Source organism: Pempheris klunzingeri, chromosome 7 (genome assembly GCF_042242105.1).
Source record: "Pempheris klunzingeri isolate RE-2024b chromosome 7, fPemKlu1.hap1, whole genome shotgun sequence".
Classification (NCBI taxonomy): domain Eukaryota; kingdom Metazoa; phylum Chordata; class Actinopteri; order Acropomatiformes; family Pempheridae; genus Pempheris; species Pempheris klunzingeri.
Genome location: NC_092018.1, coordinates 23,116,738 through 23,136,521, shown reverse-complemented (window position 1 = coordinate 23,136,521; position 19,784 = coordinate 23,116,738). Strand labels below are relative to the sequence as shown.

The window sequence follows — 19,784 nt, the reverse complement described above, 5'->3', positions numbered from 1 at the left end:
TGTGAACATAGTATAGTAAGTAGTGTATATAGAAAAGCATTTGAAAATGTGTGCACAGCATTTTGAATCTGGCTTATATTATATTATTATTATACTCATGGTACAATGAGAAAAACACACGCCTGTGTCTAAGCAAAGACAATCAGCAATCATCAGGTTCAGTACAAATACTTTTAAATATATATAAGTCATCTTCACATTTATAATAACAAATTTTAAAACCTTTTTTGTACTTCAAGATAAAAAAAGTAACGCCGTTCCTGTAGCACACATTAATAAAAGAGGCTACACTGCGCAGCTTTATTATGTGTCACTTTGTTTCTTTTCATTTGACAAGAGTGTCAAGCTCCCAAGCATAAATGAAGGGAGCCAAGTATAGCTTCGCATTCAAGTCGGTGTGCCTTCAGCCGTCAAGGTGGAAACAAGCACACTCTCCCTCTTCTAGGTAAGAAAGTGCATATCACGATCACACAAGGCGTTTCACCACCTACTTCACTGAGTGCAGGAGATTTAAATAGAATAGTGGAATATGATTTCAAAATGAATATGAACGCATCGCATTTAGTGTCTCTAGTATTGTGTTTACTGTGCTTTCATTAGGATCCAGCTACCCTGTATTTTCTCTCTTGGTTTCCTGCCTCTCAGTATGTATCTACAAAGGGTCTGAGGCACCGTGCTGTATCACACGCTGTTACTACCATTGGCACTGTGAGCCTGTTTGCCAAACACTGAGAGCCAGCAGTCCCTGGTGTTGGTTCAGGGGGGAGGTGTGGATGCTGCTGAGACAGAGCGAGGATGCTCTGTTGATCACAAGGCATTTACACAGCAAATACACAAACTGGCTCTTATCATAATCATATCAAAACGCCTGTTGCTAAGGCTGTGCCACTTTGCAATACATCTGAGACTACCATGATCAAAGAAAACAGATGAGGGGCTTGCAGGAGTACAAACACCTATTTTTCTGTATTCCTTTCAACACAAAACATCTTTTACCAGAAAATACGAATCATGGCTGTGGACCCATTTCTGAGCTGTTAACAGCCAGGTGTATTCTGGAAAGACTATATTTTGTGTTTAATGCACCCTGCCTATATTTATATTTGACTTATTATTTCAACCCAACCCATGATCTTTTCCTAAACCTAACCAGGTAGTCTTGGTGTCTAAACCTAACCAAACTGCAACGGAAAACTGATGAAAACTGAAATATACAAGGTAACTAAGTTTAGAAATAATTCAATGTAATTCACTACTAGTCTCACATGGGATTTCAATCCCAGTCTTCTGTGTGAAAGTCCTGTAACTAAACTACTCAGTCATCACACCCACATTGACCTGAAGTGTGATTAATTGATCTCTACACTGCGACACTGGACCAGGTGTGAATAGCCAAAAAGCGGCTGTCTGGGTATTTGCACCTGGGTGCAAATAGACACTCCATTTCAGAACCTACACAGGAACGTTGCAACGTATCCTTCAAGCAATACAAAAAATTTTACTTAAAGAAAAACTGTAATCTGTTCAAGAAGAGACTTGCAAGAATGCAAAAAATAAATTAATACGTAGCAAGGAAATCATAGGACGACATAAATAATGAAATAAACAGATGAAATCAAATAAAAATATCTACTAGCACCCAGTTAAATTACCACCTCATCTGTGCAAAGTCAATTTCACCAGCATGAAACAGAGGGTCATAGGGCTTCACAGCCAGAACAGCTGACCATCAAGATGGTGGCTTGTGGCTTTCGGGTTCAAATTGAAAATATTACTTGGATTAATGTGATACTGCTTCTAAAAATGGTAGACATTTTGATAATGGGACATAAGCTTTTAAACAAAACATGTAAAATACACAAGAAATCCCAAAATCTTAAAACAGAACCACCTTATACCTGTTGTACGACTTACAGTTTATTGAAAATGATATACGTACTGATTTCTGAAAAAATATTACAATTTGAGCGAGCAGTGTTACCCTAACCTGTGGCAGTGGGGAAGGGTAGGCTGTACTGTAGGAATGAGCAAAGATCCAATTGTAGGTGCTTTGATCAAGCCAGCTATAAAGAGGAGTGCTGAAGTGAATCTATTCCCTCTGCATTCAGTTCAATACACTATTGATCTGGATGGGAGCACAGGGAGGTAGACATATGCTCTTATTAGCAACTCCCTACATCTTATTGGAACATGGTGGCGGTCGGGCCTGGCATAAAGGTCAAAATCAAGGCTCTTCCATTCATGCAGCCTTCCACATGATCTGAATAGCAGCTCATAAGAGATGGCTAAGGGCCATGTCTTGCGTGCATCACATGCGTGATGTACACCGGGATCATTTAATAGCATATTCAAAATAGTAATGGTGCTGAAATGGGACGGCCCCTGAGCGGGCTCACAATGAAACCGCCTACATACATTATCTAGGTTCAGCGACCACTGTTTGTAGCAATGCTAACACTAGAATTTTATTTTTATCAGAGGAGAATTGCATCTTGAAGACCACAATCTTGTAAGCTATACGGAATTTTGCAGTTTAAAACATAATTCTGGTTTAAGTCATAAACAAGCCAACCCTTAAATCATATTATCTAAACCAATTTATTGGCAAAACTAAAGGGAATGCATCTGTAATGCTGCTAATAATTTTTCATTGTACAGCTAAACTGTGCACATATAGTAGGTCAAAAGAGGCTGGAAGTCAATTTGTAAACTGTGATGGATGTTTGCAATGGACTGGTTGGGTAAAAAGTTTACCATTTCCTCACCCTCTTTTCTTACAAGTTTCATTTGGACTACAATTGAAGGATGCAGCCAGGGACTGTTCAGTTCATTGGAAATAATGAACTATTCAACGTATTTCCCCTTTACTAAACTATTGATGGTGAATCTACTCTGCAATTAATTATGAACATTAGGTGAGTTTCGCTGAAAAAGAAAATGAAACTCTTAGCTGTTGTCTAGTTAATATGCCATTTCTATGGAAGTGTCGATAAGGTCTGGGTATCATCACATAATCCATAATTCATTTGTCATTTAAAATTAATTACCTGTAAATCTCTTATTTGTTTTAAAACCGGGAGAAAAAAGTTTTCGGAGTCAGAATCAAAAAATGAAAAGCCAGTCTCTTTTTGGTTTTTGGCATCATCATGACTCCTTTTTGAATGAAAGAATGAAGAGAATCTGAGTTTTTGGTGCTGTTTTTGGAATTTTAAACCAAAAGTGGAAAAACCCAATGGTGATAAATTCACTGTTTATTTCCTAACAAAAAACGAGAAGACCGAACTGCAAATTCCTTTTTATCATTTGTCATTTAGGATAGGCAGTAGATTGGTGGACAAACAGGAAGCAGAAATGAAGTGTGAAAAGGTTTTGAAACAGATAATGAAATTTTTTTTTCTAGTTTAAAAATTACTTGCGAATGATTCCCATTCAAAAGAACACCACTCTCTAGACTGGGCTGTATTGGCTGCTCAAAAACTACCAACAGGGTGATAAGTCTTTTTTTTTTAAAGAAACCACTGATCCATCTCTAATCCCTGCCCCCTTGTTGTTAGCCGTTGCTACTCCGTCACATTGAAGCTCACATGGAGCCCACACTCTCAATAACTGCAATAACTGCAACTGCAATCGAACTGTTGGAAAAAACAAAAAAATCATCTTCAGGGAGAAGCAGGCAGAAAACTCTATAGAATGCATTTAAAAGATGTCAAACTATAAAGATAAAGATACGTAACAGGTAATTGTGTAAAAGTGAACTACCTCATTATATGGCCATCAAGACTGAAGAAGCCAGAATTCCCCTCCCTTCGTCTGCGTCATCTCTGGACATTTACCAGCTCCAGGGTTGTTGTTCAAGTGAGTAACTGACTTAAAGATAAAACTATTACTGTTATTTTACTGTTAAGTCAGTTATTTGATTCAACAATAGCTCTAAATCAGGTATATTTCCGCTACGAGCTGTATGACGACTGACGAGCTCTGGCTGCAGGTGATACAGAGTACAGTTAAATATTCAACTGTATATACAACTACCCACATTGTAATGATACAAAGCTGGTTGGAAATTAGCGAAATTTCTTTTTAAGATGCAACACTGCTTCTGTAAAGCAGCAGTCTGTTAGGTTAGGTAAAAAATCGAATCAAAGTTAATACCACCACTGGCAAAGTCAAACAGGACAGGAGAGTTAACTGTGGACTGTTAAACATCAGATCTCTGCCATCCAAAGCTGTTTTAGTAAACGATCTGATATCAGACCATCATATTGATTCATTGTGTCTGACTGAAACCTGGCTACGCCATGAAGAATATGTTAGCCTTAATGAAGCCACCCCCCCCGGTCATATTAATACTCATATTCCTCCAGACTCTGGACGAGGAGGTGGAGCTGCAGCCATTTTAAACTCTAGTTTATTAATCAAGCCCAGACCTAAACTTAACTCTGATTCATTTGAAAGCCTTGTTCTTAGTTTCTCTCATCCAACCTGGAAAACACTAAAGCCAGTCTTATTAGTCTTATTAGTTACAGTGTACCGCCCTCCTGGTCCCTACTCTGAATTCCTAACTGAATTCTCAGAGTTTCTATCAAATTTAGTCCTCAGTGCAGATACAGTAATTATAGTGGGTGACTTTAATATTCATGTGGACGATGATAATGATGGTCTGAGCGCTGCTTTCATATCACTATTGAACTCTTTTGGCTTCTCCCAGAGTGTAAATGAACCCACTCACTGCTTTAACCACACCCATGACCTTGTTCTGGCATATGGTGTAGAAACTGAACAGTTAACAGTCTTCCCACAAAACTCTATTCTATCGGACCATTACCTGATAACGTTTCATTTCTTGTTACTGGACTATGTGCCATGTGACAAAAATGTCCTCACTAGATGCTCTGATAGTGCAGTTGCCAAATTTAAGGAAGTGAACTCCATTGATCCTTGTGATCATGTAGCAACGACTTCATGAGCTTCTTTAATTATAAAATTCTAACTATTAGAGACAAAATTCATCACCTCCTGCCCTCAACAGGCTCTGATTCAACCTCAAACTTTGGACTGCTTTTCTCCAATTGATCTTCCTGAATTGGCTTCAATAATCTCCTCATCCAAACCGTCAACTTGTTTCCTAGACCCCATTCCTACTGGGCTGCTTAAGGAAGTCCTGCCCTTAATTAACACGTCTTTACTGGATATGATCAATCAGTCTTTACTAACAGGCTACGTACCACAGTCCTTTAAAGTAGTTATTAAACCTCTTCTGAAAAAGCCTACTCTTGATTCAGGTGTATCAGCCAACTATAGATATCCAACCTTCCCTCTCTCTCCAAGATCCTGGAGAAAGTTGTAGCTAATCAGCTGTGTAATTTTCTAAATTCCAATAGTCTATTTGAGGATTTTCAGTCAGGTTTTAGAGCGAACCATAGCACAGAGACAGCACTGGTGAAGGTTACAAACGACCTCCTTATGGCATCTGACAGAGGACTTCTCTCTATACTGGTCTTGTTAGATCTGAGTGCTGCTTTTGACACCATTGACAATCACATCCTATTACAGAGACTGGAACAGTTCACTGGCATAAAAGGAACCACATTAAGCTGGTTTAAGTCTTATATCTCAGATCGATTTCAGTTTGTTCATGTTAACAATGAGTCCTCTGTCCACACTAAGGTTAGACATGGAGTTCCACAAGGTTCGGTGCTTGGACCGATATTATTTACCTTATATATGCTTCCTCTGGGTAATATTATCAGGAAACACTCCATTAATTTCCACTGTTATGCAGATGATACCCAATTATACTTCTATCAATAAAGCCAGATGAATCCAATCAGTTGACTAAACTCCAAGTCTGCCTTAAGGACATAAAGTCCTGGATGAGCAGCAACGTTCTGCTGCTAAACTCAGACAAAAATGAAGTTTTTCTGCTCACCTTAGAGACACCTTTTCTAACAATATAGCTACTCTGGATGGCATTGCTCTGGCCTCCAGCTCCACTGTGAGGAATCTGGGAGTTATCTTTGATCAGGATTTGTCCTTTAACTCCCACATAAAACATATTTCCAGGACTGCCTTTTTCCATCTATAGTCCATCAACTATTGCAACCCCTTATTATCAGGCTGCCCCAATAAGTCCTTAGAGACTCTCCAGCTGGTCCAGAACGCTGCTGCTCGTGTACTGACGAGAACTAAGAGAAGAGACCATATTTCTCTTTCAAGTATAGGCCTGCAGTTGAATTTAGAGAAAATAGCTGCAATTTGAATTATAATTGCAATTACCTAGTTAAAAATCGTATCTATTGTCCATGTTTCTTAGTCAATCTGACTTTGTTTCATCAACGTTGCATCAATTTCATCATTTGGACTATTTTGTTGATTTTTAACTTACTTATTGATTGATAATTGGCTGTAAACAGTATGGTGTTGTGTCCTGCTTCTGAGCTGCAAGGCAGTTTGACAGCAAATGCTATGTATAACATCTGCAGTAATCATTGTTCCATAATCATACAGGGACAAGCAGTAGTCGCCTCAGTACACTAGAAAAATAAGGAGCATAACCCCCACTGTTTCTCCCTGGAAACTCTCGCTCACCCCGTTACTATGCCATGACTGTCATTGTCTCCTCTTATGTATATAAATAACAGGTAAATGCCCAGCAGAGTTCACCTCCTTTGCTTGGGATCTGTGAACGGGCATTCAGGGAAACCCAGGGAAACACTGAAGTAGAAGCAAGACAGGCTAAAATAAATTAAGGATACTGAAAATGCTGAAAATACATTATGCATTTGATGTCACCAATTCATTCATTCATTTACTTATGCTTGTCCAGGGTCAGGTACATCCTAACCAGATATCAAAACAACCTCAACTAGGACTGAACTCCCCCTAAGGCTGAGCCCAGACAACCTGCAGAGGGAACTCTTTTCAGCTGTTTGGATTCGCGATCTCACTCTTTTGGTCACTAGAAAAAGCTCATGACTACAGGTAAGGGTTAGAACGTAAATCGACTAGTAAATTGAGAGCTTTGCCTACTGGCTCAGTTCCCTGTTTCCCACGATGGTTTGGTACAGTGCCTGCATTACTGCAGACACCACAAAGGTCTGTCTGTCCATCTCTCATTTCATTTTACCGTTAATTATAAACAACACCACAAGACACTTCAACTCCCAACCTGGAGGGCGCAATCCACCATAGTGCGGCAAAGAACCATGGCCTCAGACTTGGAGGTGCTGACACTCACACACTCACTTACTTCACACTGAGCTGCAAACCACCCCATGGACAGACTTGGTGGAGTCCAACGTCCTCTGAAAATGTCTTTGACTTTATATCGAGTATACAAAGACAGCTCTCACTTTGGTTATACAGGGACTGGATGATTTGTAGGGACGGCCCGGGTACCCCATACTGCCACAGTACGCTCCTCAGGATTTAATGAGGGACATAGTCTTAAGCCCTCTCCAAGTCCACACTAGAGGGACAAACTGCCATGACCCCTCTAACAACTCCTCAAGGGTAAAGAGCTAGTCCACTCTTCCATAACCAGAATCGAATCTGCATTGCTCTTCCTTAATCTGAGGTTCAACAATTGGCCGGAGCCTCCTTACTAGCAACCTGAAGTAAACTTTGTCGACAAGGTGAGTAATGTGATATCCTGATAACTGGGGCACAATCTCCGGTCCCCTTTCCTGAAAATAGAACCATCACCTCGGTCTGCCACTTCACAGGTATTATTATTATTATTAGACTTTATTGTCCCCAGGGGGGAAATTCTTTTTCACAGCACTGATTCTGCTTGACAAACTGACAGTCAGACGGTAGACATGACAACACAACAACAGCAGACTCAGAGCCCTGTACCTGCGCCCTGAGGGCAGTGGGGCGAGATGTTCATTCAGTGGATGAGTGGAGTCCTGTTCTATTGAGTTTGCAATGCGTGTTATGGCTCTGTTATTGAGTTCAATGAGATTGGGTGTGGGAAGACCTATCATTTTAGCAGCAGTGTTGGTTACCCTTGTGAGTTTGGTCCGGTTTTTGGTAGTGAGCATGGTGAAGAAACAGGTGGAACAATACAGTAAAACTGACTGAATGATGCTTTGATAAAGTAGCAGTAGAAGATGAGGAGTAACATGGAGTCACATGGAGTTAAGTTTACAGAAGGTACTGTCCCCTACCTCCACTTGACACTGAAAAGGTATGTCAGCCAGGACAGCCCAACAATTCCAGAGCCTTCAGCATCTTCAGTATCAAATTTCATCCACACCAAGTTGCTTGCCACACTACAAAGTGGATAACGAGGGTCATGTGACCAATGGAGGCAACAAAAAGCATCAGCACACTTGGACTGTAAAACATGTACTGTAAGAGGCAGAGTGATCAGACCAAGCAGATTTAAGGTGCATCACAACTGGGGGGATTGGCTCATATACCTTCATGTATAGAATAATTATTTAAACAAGATAATTGCCCATAAAATAAAGATAGAAAGCTCAATTGATCAAAAGTTTTTATATCCAACATTTGGGGAAATACACTATACACTCTTTTCTCAGAGTGCACATTGTGACTGCAGCCAAAAAGGATCACTAACACAACTTTTTGCCATTTTTACATTTCGGTTTGAGTGCAGATTAAAAAGGGAGCACTGTCACCCAACTCCACAGATCTATGGAGCTTTTCTGACACATTTTACATTAGCCCAATGTTTTCTTGATGGCCTGTAAATTCCCTGTCAGGCTGAATCTTCATTTCAAGCAGTAGTTGGCAGATACAGCAAATGAAAGAAAAAGAAAAACAGAGATTATAGGAGAATGAACACTGGACTTATATTCATCAGGTGGGCACCAATGCATCTCCAAATGCATGCTGATGTTGCTGAAGTTAATGTCAAATTGCTCAATAATGCATGTATCTTTGTCAGCTTGTTTGGAGGTTTTCCTCCCCCTTGGGGCTAAAAATGAATTAATGCAGCTTTAACAAAACCTTATCGTCATTACTTAGCTCAGACACAAATAAACCATATATTCAAAAGAATCACATTATGCTCTGTTAACCTGCTGTCATAGTTTGTACCCTCAGGAGTTTAGCCTTCATATTGACCCTGGCTACCAAGCCTACCTCAAAATGCACTAGTAGTAAGAACACATGCAAATATAGTCCTTTATGTTGTTGTAGTAAAAACACAATTGTTTTAAGTTGTTTTAACCATTTCCATGAGAAATTAAACAGTACTGAGTTGAACCCACATCCAGTGCCGCTAACAGTGTTATGATAGTTCATAGTTAAGCCCATGTTGTTGCAGTGGCTGCAGACTCACTTTATCATTTATCATTCTTTTCAATGAACACAAAAGAACTGTAAACTCTCACATGCTGATATAACCAACAGGTTGCTGATGTGACTGATATTTTTGAGTCCTATCCAAATGAGCCGAATGCAATGAATAATCACCAAATCATTGCTAATGCCTAATTGCTATGGGTTTCTATAGAGCACATCCTGCAGGAAATGGATATCATTGTGGAGAAGTCACTTGTTTGCATGCGTGTGCATGCATCTTTAATTGCATTTGACTACATGTGTATGTGCATTCAGCTGCATGTGCTGAGCAATTCAGTATCTACCCTGACAACAAGGCTTAACCCATCAGTGTAGCCTGGCATTGATAAGATGTCCAGACCGCTACTGTAATGGCCTCTATCCACCACCTGGCCCTTCAATTATGGTTATCATGTCAGCCTGCGCAGCTCCAATTCAATCAGGCCTGCTTGGGCCGCTCCCATCTACACACACACTAGAAGAGGCTCTGGGTGCATCCAGGCCCTGACAAGCTGTCAATAATCCTCACCTCTACAAATAGTTTGCTGAGCCCAGGTCAGATGCTGCACACATGCACACAGTTTATACAATGACACCACTGATTTTGCATCTGCTTGCCGTTTTACAATAGCTCATACGAATGCTGTAGTACTTCTTATTTATTGTGAGGTGGACATACTAGGTTAGGTTTGAATGTGGGAAAAAGTTAGATTTTCAAACTGCAAGAACCTGCTCCTGTTCAAAATGTACAGCCTATGGGTGCAACAGACATTCTTAAAATTCACTATGAGCTTGACCTACTGCATGCCCTACTGACCTTATCAGTAAAAACAGTTCATGAATAAAAACGAACAGAGGACACTAGTGAGCTGAGCTGTGCTGATCCGATAATCATGACACCACAGCATTTGAGAAGCAAAGTGTGCAATTATTTTGGGTTCTTCACTATAAATGACCAACAAAGATAAATGCTGTTTGCAGCCACAACAACAACAAATCTGAGAACACACCGGCTAGCTGTACCCCAAATCAGGCAGCATAGATACCAGAAATGAGTAGAGCAACATTAGCATCAATCTGTACAATCATATCTGCCTGCCTACTTTTCACCACACTGATCTGCACAATCCTCACCAGCAGCCCATAAAAAGGTCACCACCAGCAAGACAGCAAGATTTATATGAAGGCCATGCAAAGGTTTTCAGGAAAATGACAGAAGCCCACATAGGCCTGTAAGACATGATAAAAACACATCATTCTTCCAAATAACTTTGTCTTTTTCCAGGCTCTACAAATTAAATGAGGGTGGTGTAGCTCTTAAATGTTATTTAATAAGCAATAGCGGGAGTAACAGGGTGTAACGGGCTGGTGGAAATGTTCAGAATGGGTGTTTCAGCTTGGCGTGCATGTTCACCAAACAAATGCAGCGTTCTTTTAATCACTGCACATGCAGACTTTTTTTTGGCTGAGTGCAGAACTTCATTTAAAACTCTGAGTTTCTCCCCCTAACACAATACAACTTTTGCAAAGGGCTGGATGTTGTTTGTTCAGCCCATGTACACCCCATGAGGTAATCTCAGCCAGTGTGCATGTTTACGCTGCAGAACAATTTCCAGTAATCTAGCTCAGTGCAGCCTCATAGTTGTGAAACCAGCTGTGATGGTGGCATCACCCAAATATGAACAGATCACAGATCACAGATACAAGGAAAAAACAGTGCCAATGCTGCTTTACATCATTAGTGCCAGCAAATCAACAACAACATGGACAAGATAACTTCTCAGAATAATAAATCTTAGTACGAGCTGGGACTGGTGCACAGTCCTAAAGGGAACAGAAAGCACAGTACGGCTCAAGTACAGTTCATTTGTTAATTTTCAAAATGCTGCACCTTAATATTTATATTTTGAATTTATTTAAAGAGAATATTTATTTTTGGGTTTATCCATTATCCATTTCTTATACCTCGTATCCTAAGAGGGTAGGTTGGATCCAAAATGGCTGATATATAGAGACGAACAATCATTTGCACTCACGTTTACACTTATGGGCAATTGAGAGTCATCAATTAAGCTACCTCATCCTGATGGAGGGGTTTGCTCACCTGTGACCCTGGAAGCTCTGTTGTAGGCTGAAGTAGCTACTGTTTGGGTCTCCCAAAGCAAATTAGTTCCACGGAAATGGCCAGACTGTTGGCCAAGACAGAGCTGCAACACCTCCCCTGTAACAGGCACATTGGGGCCTCCTCATTGTGCTATACCTCAGAGAAAAGCTCACTGGCAAGCATCTAGTGGCCTTAAAGAACTACACGGAGTCACCACCCATATTGGCAGCTGGGTAACAGGCAAAGGTAGGGACCTGCATGGTGACACCTGGGTTGCTGTCTAGTTCTGCGTGTGTGGAGTGTCACATCTGGAATCTTTCCTTTTTTGGAGTCACCCAGGGTGAGAGGGGTCGGACAGGTGAGGGGATATTCATGAGCCCTTCGGTGCTGAGAGGAAGGCTCTGACTGTTGTTTGTGGTTGGTCTCCTGCAGCAAGAGTGGTAATGGGAGGCCAAAGGAGCTATGGCTTCAGTGATCACCAAACCAAGGGAGGAGTAGAAGGAGTTCATGAAGGCGGTGAAAAAGGACTTTCACTTGTCCTGGAGGAAATTCTGACAAACCAATAGATGACTCAGCAAGGGAAAGCAGGATTTGGCTTAGGCCGTGTTCAGCAGGGGAGGAGAACTGCTGACCTTGACTGAGGATAATCAGAATAGTCAAAAAAGCATTTTGAGGAACTCCTGAAAATAGCCAACATGTGTTCTGTGGAGGAGGCAGAGTTTGAAAACTCTGGGAAAGCCTGGTCTGTATTCCTGGCAGAGGTGGTCGGAGGAAGTTAGAAAGCTCTTCACTGGCAAGGAACCAGTTGTGGATGAGATTCACTCTGAGATGCAGAGGGCTCTGAAGAGTATTGGGAATCTTAAGAATGCCAGACCAGAGTGGTAGTTCCCATTTCTTAAAAGGGGGGCCGGTTGTTGTGCACCAGTTATCTGACTACACTTTTCACCTCGAGCAAAGCGTATACCAGAGAGCTGACAATGAGGCTCTGGCAGATTGGTGGTCACGGAAAAGTGGACCAGTTCTTTGCTGGGATTACTAGGATGGTCGTGGGAGTTTTCTCATCCTGTCTATGTGTTTTGTGGACTCAGATAAGGTTTACAACTGCCTGTGGGGGGCGCTGTGGGAATATCCAGTATCAGGGCCAATGTCTATGAGCCACCTGGAGTGAGAGCTATGTCCATATACTCAGCAGGAAGTCAAACACATTTTCAGTGGACGTTAAGCTCTACCAGGGTTGTCCCTTGTCTCCGTTTACGATCGTTATGGATAGGATGTCGAGGCGCAAGAGGGGAAGGAGGGTTTTGGGACCTCAAAATTGCTTTTCTGCTCTGTACAGATGATGTGGTTGTGTTGGCTTCATCAGACCATGATCTTCTGCATACACCGGGGCAGTTTGCAGCCAAGTGTGAAGCTGCCAGGATGAGAGTCAGCACCTCCAAATCTGAGGCCGTGGGTCTGAGCTGGAAAATGGTGGACCCCTCTGAGTTGGCAGTAACTTGCTGTCCCAAGTGAAAGAGTTCAAGTATCTCTGGGTCTTGTTCGCAAGTAAATGGAACATAAAATACATCACTATAACATCACATTAATGTCCCTTACATAGTTTGACATTGCACAGTCCTGATCTCGGCACTCTACCTGCCTGTAAGTGGAGACATAATGAACGATTTGTGTTTTGTTCCCATTTATCACATTTCACATTACTGGTGACCAGTTTTCAAAATGTTGATCCATTTATGAATATGTTTTCCCACTTTGCAGACACTTGTTATTACAGACAGAGCAAAGCACAAAAATGTATAGTTGTAGTGGTTCAAGCTGATGTTGATATGATATGTTCAGACTGATGTGAAAAATCTCACTAATGGCACTAATGGTTTGTAGTAATGGGGCTAATATATATAGAACAGATCAAACATATCGAAGCACTAGTCTGATCTTAGGATAAACCCCTATAGATGCTTATGCAGACACACACACACATACAAACAGCTCTCTGCGTCATTCAAGCAAACCAGACTCAATCTGGTGGATGGCATTTATCATATTTTCCACTGACTGCTTCCCCTTCTTTTCAGCCAATGGGAAGAAAGGCTCAGTGACTCCCGGTGACTTTCAGTGGGAGGGGCGGGGGCGTTGATGAGGGGTTTGGGAATTGGCGGAGGCTCTGTTTATTGCAGTGAGGTTCCTGACAAAAGCCCCAATAGATGGGCTAAATAAATCTCTGTATCATTATGTAAGAGAGGCCTGGCCGTCCCCTGGTGGAACCAGCAAGTGCCCAGGGACTTTCAGCAGTGTAACAGCATCTTCCGTCACTACCCCGCCCCTCCCCACCAACCCCCAATGCTCCAGCCTCCTCTGTTCTCCATCTCTCCATCCCCCCACACCAACAGCATTATTCCCTTACCAGCTTTCTCATCCAATACCAGGGGGTCCTCTCCGTTTACTCCACCGACAGTCTGAGATGATAGAACCAACCCTTGAGCTTACAACTGGTGAAGCAACAATTTTCAGCCTGCTGGGTATTTTTACAGTATAAACCAATAACTAAATAGCAATACGGTAAAATCAACTGTACAATCAACTGCTGAGAGGGCCAAAGTCAACATGAGGCCAGTTCTATTAGTCTACACCAATCATAAAGGAACACTGTAGAGCCATGGCAGCTTTACATAGTGCTGAAACATGTCGCATAGTAAACTAGTTTAACAACAGATAATCGATTAAAGGTTTGAATTTATCCAATTTATTTCATTTCTCCATTGGATGCAGTTACTAAAAAATTTGTATTTGTTACATTGTACGGCACTTAAAAAGCAAGCTGAGAAGTTGAAACAGCTGGTTAAAAGTAACTGATAAATAGCTAAGATAAGAAACAAACGATGTGATCGTGATGGTACAATGGTTGAAATAGATGAAACAGGGAGCCAAAGGTAGCAGAGACATGAGTGAAATAGCTGAAGGAGAAACAGTTGAAATGAAATGATTATCTTAATTATCAAGGATAAAAGGTTGAAATAGACATCTGAAAGTAGAAACAGTCGACATAGTTAGCTTGCAGTACTGGATAACTGTGATCTCGTGCTTTTTTCCTTCATGGCCTTCATTTATATGACGTGTGTGGCAATGTAAGGTGACCGGACAATGATATTCATTCAAATTCATTACTTTTGCTACGTTTTCACTTTTACCTTACCTTTGCTTCTTATCATAAGGCTTATGATCATCTCTCTTCTAATCCCCCAATATTTACAGCACTATACGTACCAGCTGAGCATCTAGTTAAGCTTCAAACTTACCGAACTGTCAAACAAAGCACTTTCTGAAGCGTCACCACAACCGCCGCCACTGAAAACTCTAAATGATTGTAAGTGAAAAGGCTAAATTTGATGTTGGTGAAAAATGTGGATGGTTTTCATAGTGTGCGCTGCGCTGCAGTAAATTCTCTGCTGGACATACGGTGATTTCCCTCCTCTTTTCTGCACATCTCATGTAGACAAACCCACCTTATCAAGACTCCATTTATTCCGACAGGAAGAAAACACCCTCCCATCTGGAATTGCTTGGCTCTATTGATCATTAGAAATGCAACACACACACACACACACACAAACAGCACAGCTCTCCCCTCCCCTCATTCATCGCTGCTGTCCATCAGCCGTGTCAGTTAGCAGCTGTATAAGCCATTAGGCCAGTGCTACTCACCCTGTTAGGACCACCACAAAGTCCATTACATTCCAGCCATTACGCAGGTAGGAGCCTTTGTGAAAGGCAAAGCCCAGAGCGATGATCTTGATGCCAGCCTCAAAACAAAATATTCCAATAAAGTAGGGCTCTGTGTCATCCTGTTGTAAAAAAGAAGAGCAGAGTAAAGAGGGTGCGGGAACCTCCAGTAAAATGAAGCAGCTTCAGGTGTCAGTCTGTAAGGTCTGACAGATTCAGTGTTCTGTGATCACCTCCACAGACATATCAGACGCTTTGACACCCTGAGGAACTCTCTGGAAACCTACCATTAAGGACACGGACGTCCTGAAGGTGCTGTATTAGTTTCTAATGTCACACCAGCCCTCGGGTTAGCATTTCCTGCTCCTGGCTTTGAATATATGCTTTTGGTTAGAGTTAGAGGTAGTAGAGCAGGGTATGAACTGTAAAAGAACATGTTTTAAGCTTGTTATCGCCTCATCTCACAAGGAGGAAGAGCAGTAAGAACAGTAAGGAGAGCTGAGGAGAGCTGATTAATTGAATCTTTAATCTTCCTTCAATCAGCAACTTTTCTTTTAAACATTTGGTGGGTCAAGTTTCTTGAATGTCAAGACGTGCTGTTTATCTGTCACAAATGATAGTGATCTGAATATCTTCGAGGTCTGGATTGTAGTTTAGACGAAATATTTTCAACAATCACTTCGGGTCCTGACAAAATGCTATGGGCTCACTGTCGCCTCATTTTTGGACATTAAACAGATTAATTACTGAAGAATAGAGAAATCAATGACAGATTGATCGATAATCAAAAATGATTGTTAGTTGCAGCGCTGGCATACAGAGTTCCAGCTCCCTGATGAGCGTCAAGACACAATCATTTGTCTCCACAGTGTTTATTGTGGCTAAATAATAGCTGGTAGAGACAGAAAGGCTCTATAGCAGATTTTATAATGCAGTGACACAGTCCTCTGATCACTTCATATCATCATGAACTCTGGTATGTGTGTCAGACAGGGATTCTGCCCATCTCAGGGAGTGGATCAATGGAAACAGGCAGCTGGGAGGCTCCTGGGAGTGACTGTTCATTCTTAAAACAGACCTGCCCCTGCCAGCTCTGTGACTGGACAGAGGGGTTCACAGCACTTGTCTCTTTAATGGAAAGGTTTAACAAGAGGACTTGGATGGGGGGGGGGGGGGGGGGGGGGGGAGTGCAGCAGGGGTAACTTGAGGTAATGATACACAGAGGTGGGGGGTGGAATGCAGGGTTCTGCTTAACCTGCACTGAGGAGGAGGGGCCCTGACACCAAGAAACGTATTATTATTTTTTTTTTTACCTATTTTAGTTATGAAACTTTCTAATTGATGAGCATATGGACTGGAAAAAGAGGAAGGACCGAATAAAGGAGAGCAGAAGTCTATTACTTAATCGCATGAGTCATGAATTATTTCATTTACAGAGATGCAAAGAACATGTCGAAACACCTGCAAAATCCGTAAATGTGGTAAGAAAGAAAAGAGCAAAGCAGAGGAGAGCAGAGCGAAGCCTCACAGCGGTCTACCGTATAGTCCTACAGAGCTGGACAGTAGGAAATGAAAAGCAGTCACATGGTTACTTACCAAACGCTCTGACATCGGTGTTTTGTCTAAGGCCGGTAAGTGTTGCTCCAAGGCCAGCACAATGCAGTTTGCTATAATGGTGGCCAGGATCATGTACTCAAATGGAGTGAGACTGTTAAGGAATTATCGTGGAAAGCAAATCCACAGGTTGTTACACATGCAAACACAAACCATGCCTTCCCAGAGCCAGCATTTTATATAATGATTTTAATAATCATCGCGCCGCCATTTCAGCCCCGACCAAAAGAAATCCTGAACGCAGAAATGGTGGAAAACTGTTTATGGGTCTAAACCCACAATTCAGCACTACAAAGTCTTTTCACATTTTCATATTTTATGTGCTTAGATTTAAAAACCACATACTTTCTGGACCTCAATTGTTGCTTGGTGTTTCTTAGAAACGCAAAAGATTTTTAAAGCAGCTACAATTAGATTTCACAGCTGATACATTTTAAGGGAGCTCATGAATCAGTAGCACATGTCTGCTTTGGTGTCATAATCAAAAGAAAAGAGAGAGAAGTGAAATAATTATGCTCATAACAGTCACAGTGCACATGAGCAAGGCATGTATTTGAGTGTGCTAGTATAGTATTTCATACTATAGCTGTATATCAAGATCAAGTCTGGTTGGTGGTGGAACAGCTCTCCTAGGAAAACAAATAAGTATTTTTTGGGGGAAAAACTGAATTGTTAAGTTTGTAAACTGTAACAGGCTGCAGCACTCTAAAGTCACAGTTGGAACAGCAACCAGCGACACTCATACTGTTAATAATGTCCCTGATTTCTTGAATACTAACTTCAGTGAAATACTGAAACAGATGAATTGTGACGGAGCAATAATTAAAGCGGATTGGGGGGCTCTTTCAAAGAGAGATGAAAACCGAAGAGGCAGAAGTCAAGATAACACTCCAGAAACACCGGACCCTCCATTTCCCATAATGCAACTCAATAGCATCTTACATCAGCATCCACCCGGCCTCATTAGTGTCAACTTCTTCTAAACCCCACAGCTCCTATTTATAATGCAATCTTCCTGTTAAATTTTTCAGTCACAAGCCCGGGCTGACACATCGCCACGCTCCGCTCTTTCAGACTTTGCAAAGCTCCCTCCAAAACTGTTTTCACGGGCTGACTAGTACTCCTCCTCACAAGTCAACGGATCTCAGTGTGAGCTAATTTGGTGGAGGGTCCCTTTAACCCCAATGTCCACAAAGTGACTGGTTAGCTAGCTCTATCTATATTCCCTATTCAAAGAAGCACGCTCTCACGTCTTTTCTTCCCCTGTCCTGTCACGGTCACGAGCCATCACTATGGAACATGTCTGCAGCGTCGGACAAGAAATGACACACAGATTTGAGCATCATCATTGGGCATCCTGTCTCCTTGCAGTGCACCGCTGTTGTGTCATTAGCGCTACCACTCCAACACCCCCTCAGGACTGTTCCAGCTCTTCCAGGAGGAGGGCTTCCTCGGGAGACCGAGCCGGCCAATGGCCTACAGCCACAGGGCCTCCAGCCGCTCGGGGCCACAATAAATCCTGCTGCAGCGGGGCCCCGACCGCTCTACATCAGGATAAAAGGCTCTGTAATGCACTGCGACATCAAAGCGTGATGAATGTTTGCTCAGCACTAGGGGTAACCAACCAGTGACTGAAGTAATGGAGGCCATTACACAACTTACTGCGAATTAATTGCAACACCTATAGCTCTCATTAACATATGAAGTGTTTTACCATTGACTTTGAGTCAATACACAAAACCCAACAGGTGGCACCCATGCTCACATGATCACTCAGTGCAAACTAAATCGATTTAAAAAAAAAAAATGCACCAGCAGTTCATTTCAAACCTGCGACTCTGTGCTGCGTTTCACTGCCGCGGCCTGTTTGCTGGGTGTCACACCCATGCAGACTGCCAGCGCCGGCCTGCTGTACGCTGGGAGTTCAGCACCCTGGACAGCACCATCTGTACACTGTTCCAATGAAAAGTCAGAGAAACAGCGGCCTAGTCTACCAAGTACACTTACACAAGTCAACAAGTCAGCTCAAACCCTCGCCCTGACTGACGTGCTCGATATCCCAGTTCATGAATTTAGCAGCAGACGTGTGTCTGTTCTCATCAGAGGTCTCACCCCTCCTGCCCAGACACCCACAAACATCATCATTCCTCCTGGATTCAGATCCTCAACACGTTTAGTCATCAGGTGAGCGTCGAAGACAAGAAGACACCTTGAAGTAAACCCCCCCCAGCAGTCACAGAACATCAAACTAACGTCTGAGCTTTAGTGAAACAAGTCACATCCTGTCGTGCACTCAGTCTCTACCTTTTAGTGATCACTGATCGATTCTAGAGCCACTTTCTCTCAGGCTTGACACCAAAAGAGCGAGACACTGCGTTAGAAACGGGGCTCTTTAAGGTTTCCTCCTGGCTGACAGTCATCGGACCTTTTCTGAAACACGACCTGGCAGATTATTCATTCAGCGCAGGATCCACTCAGGATCCACTCAGGGGCTCCTAATTGAGGCAGGATCAGCAGACCTTCCCTCAAGATTTTACGGCTGCTGGAACAACAGGAGAACCATCTGTGGAACTTTTACATTGTATTGATAGAAACTAGTATTTGCATATCATACATATGCCGATTTAAGGGTTATTTATTCTAATGTTACATCCTACATGTATTTGGTGAGCAGGGACCTTAAATGAAGGTATTTCTCGCCGTGCTGATCTCGCGTTTTAACAGGATGCAGCGACCTGTGAGCGGGTCAGGCCGGGCTGGGAGAAGGATATGGCCATTCGGTGATCTTTTTGGCATATTTCCGTATGATGTTATCCTCACTGAAGATGAAGAGGGAGCGGTTGACGGTGAGGCAGTTCTGTTTGACGGGGATGGGGTTGTAGATGGCCATGGTCCTGGCTCTCTGGGCCATCGTCTGCTTGTACATCCTCGGGGCCCCGGGAGGCCCCGGCTGCCGGCTGGCCCCTCTCGCCGGGCCCGCGGGACAGCTGCCTCCGTAGCGGCTGGACAGTTCGTCTTCGAAGCGGGCCAT

The 19,784-nt window shown here is 42.4% G+C and overlaps 1 protein-coding gene across 1 annotated transcript in view; it reads right to left on the bottom strand.

Moving 5' to 3' along the window:
- The window catches only part of cacna1ba (calcium channel, voltage-dependent, N type, alpha 1B subunit, a), a 134,429-nt gene extending 114,645 nt beyond the window's left edge, over positions 1 to 19,784 (bottom strand). The window contains exons 1-3 of the mRNA XM_070833487.1: positions 19,525 to 19,784; positions 16,736 to 16,841; positions 15,122 to 15,261 (exon numbers count right to left, since the gene is read on the bottom strand). Coding sequence (XP_070689588.1) covers positions 15,122 to 15,261; positions 16,736 to 16,841; positions 19,525 to 19,784 — 506 coding nt within the window. The remainder of the gene's footprint in view (positions 1 to 15,121; positions 15,262 to 16,735; positions 16,842 to 19,524) is intronic.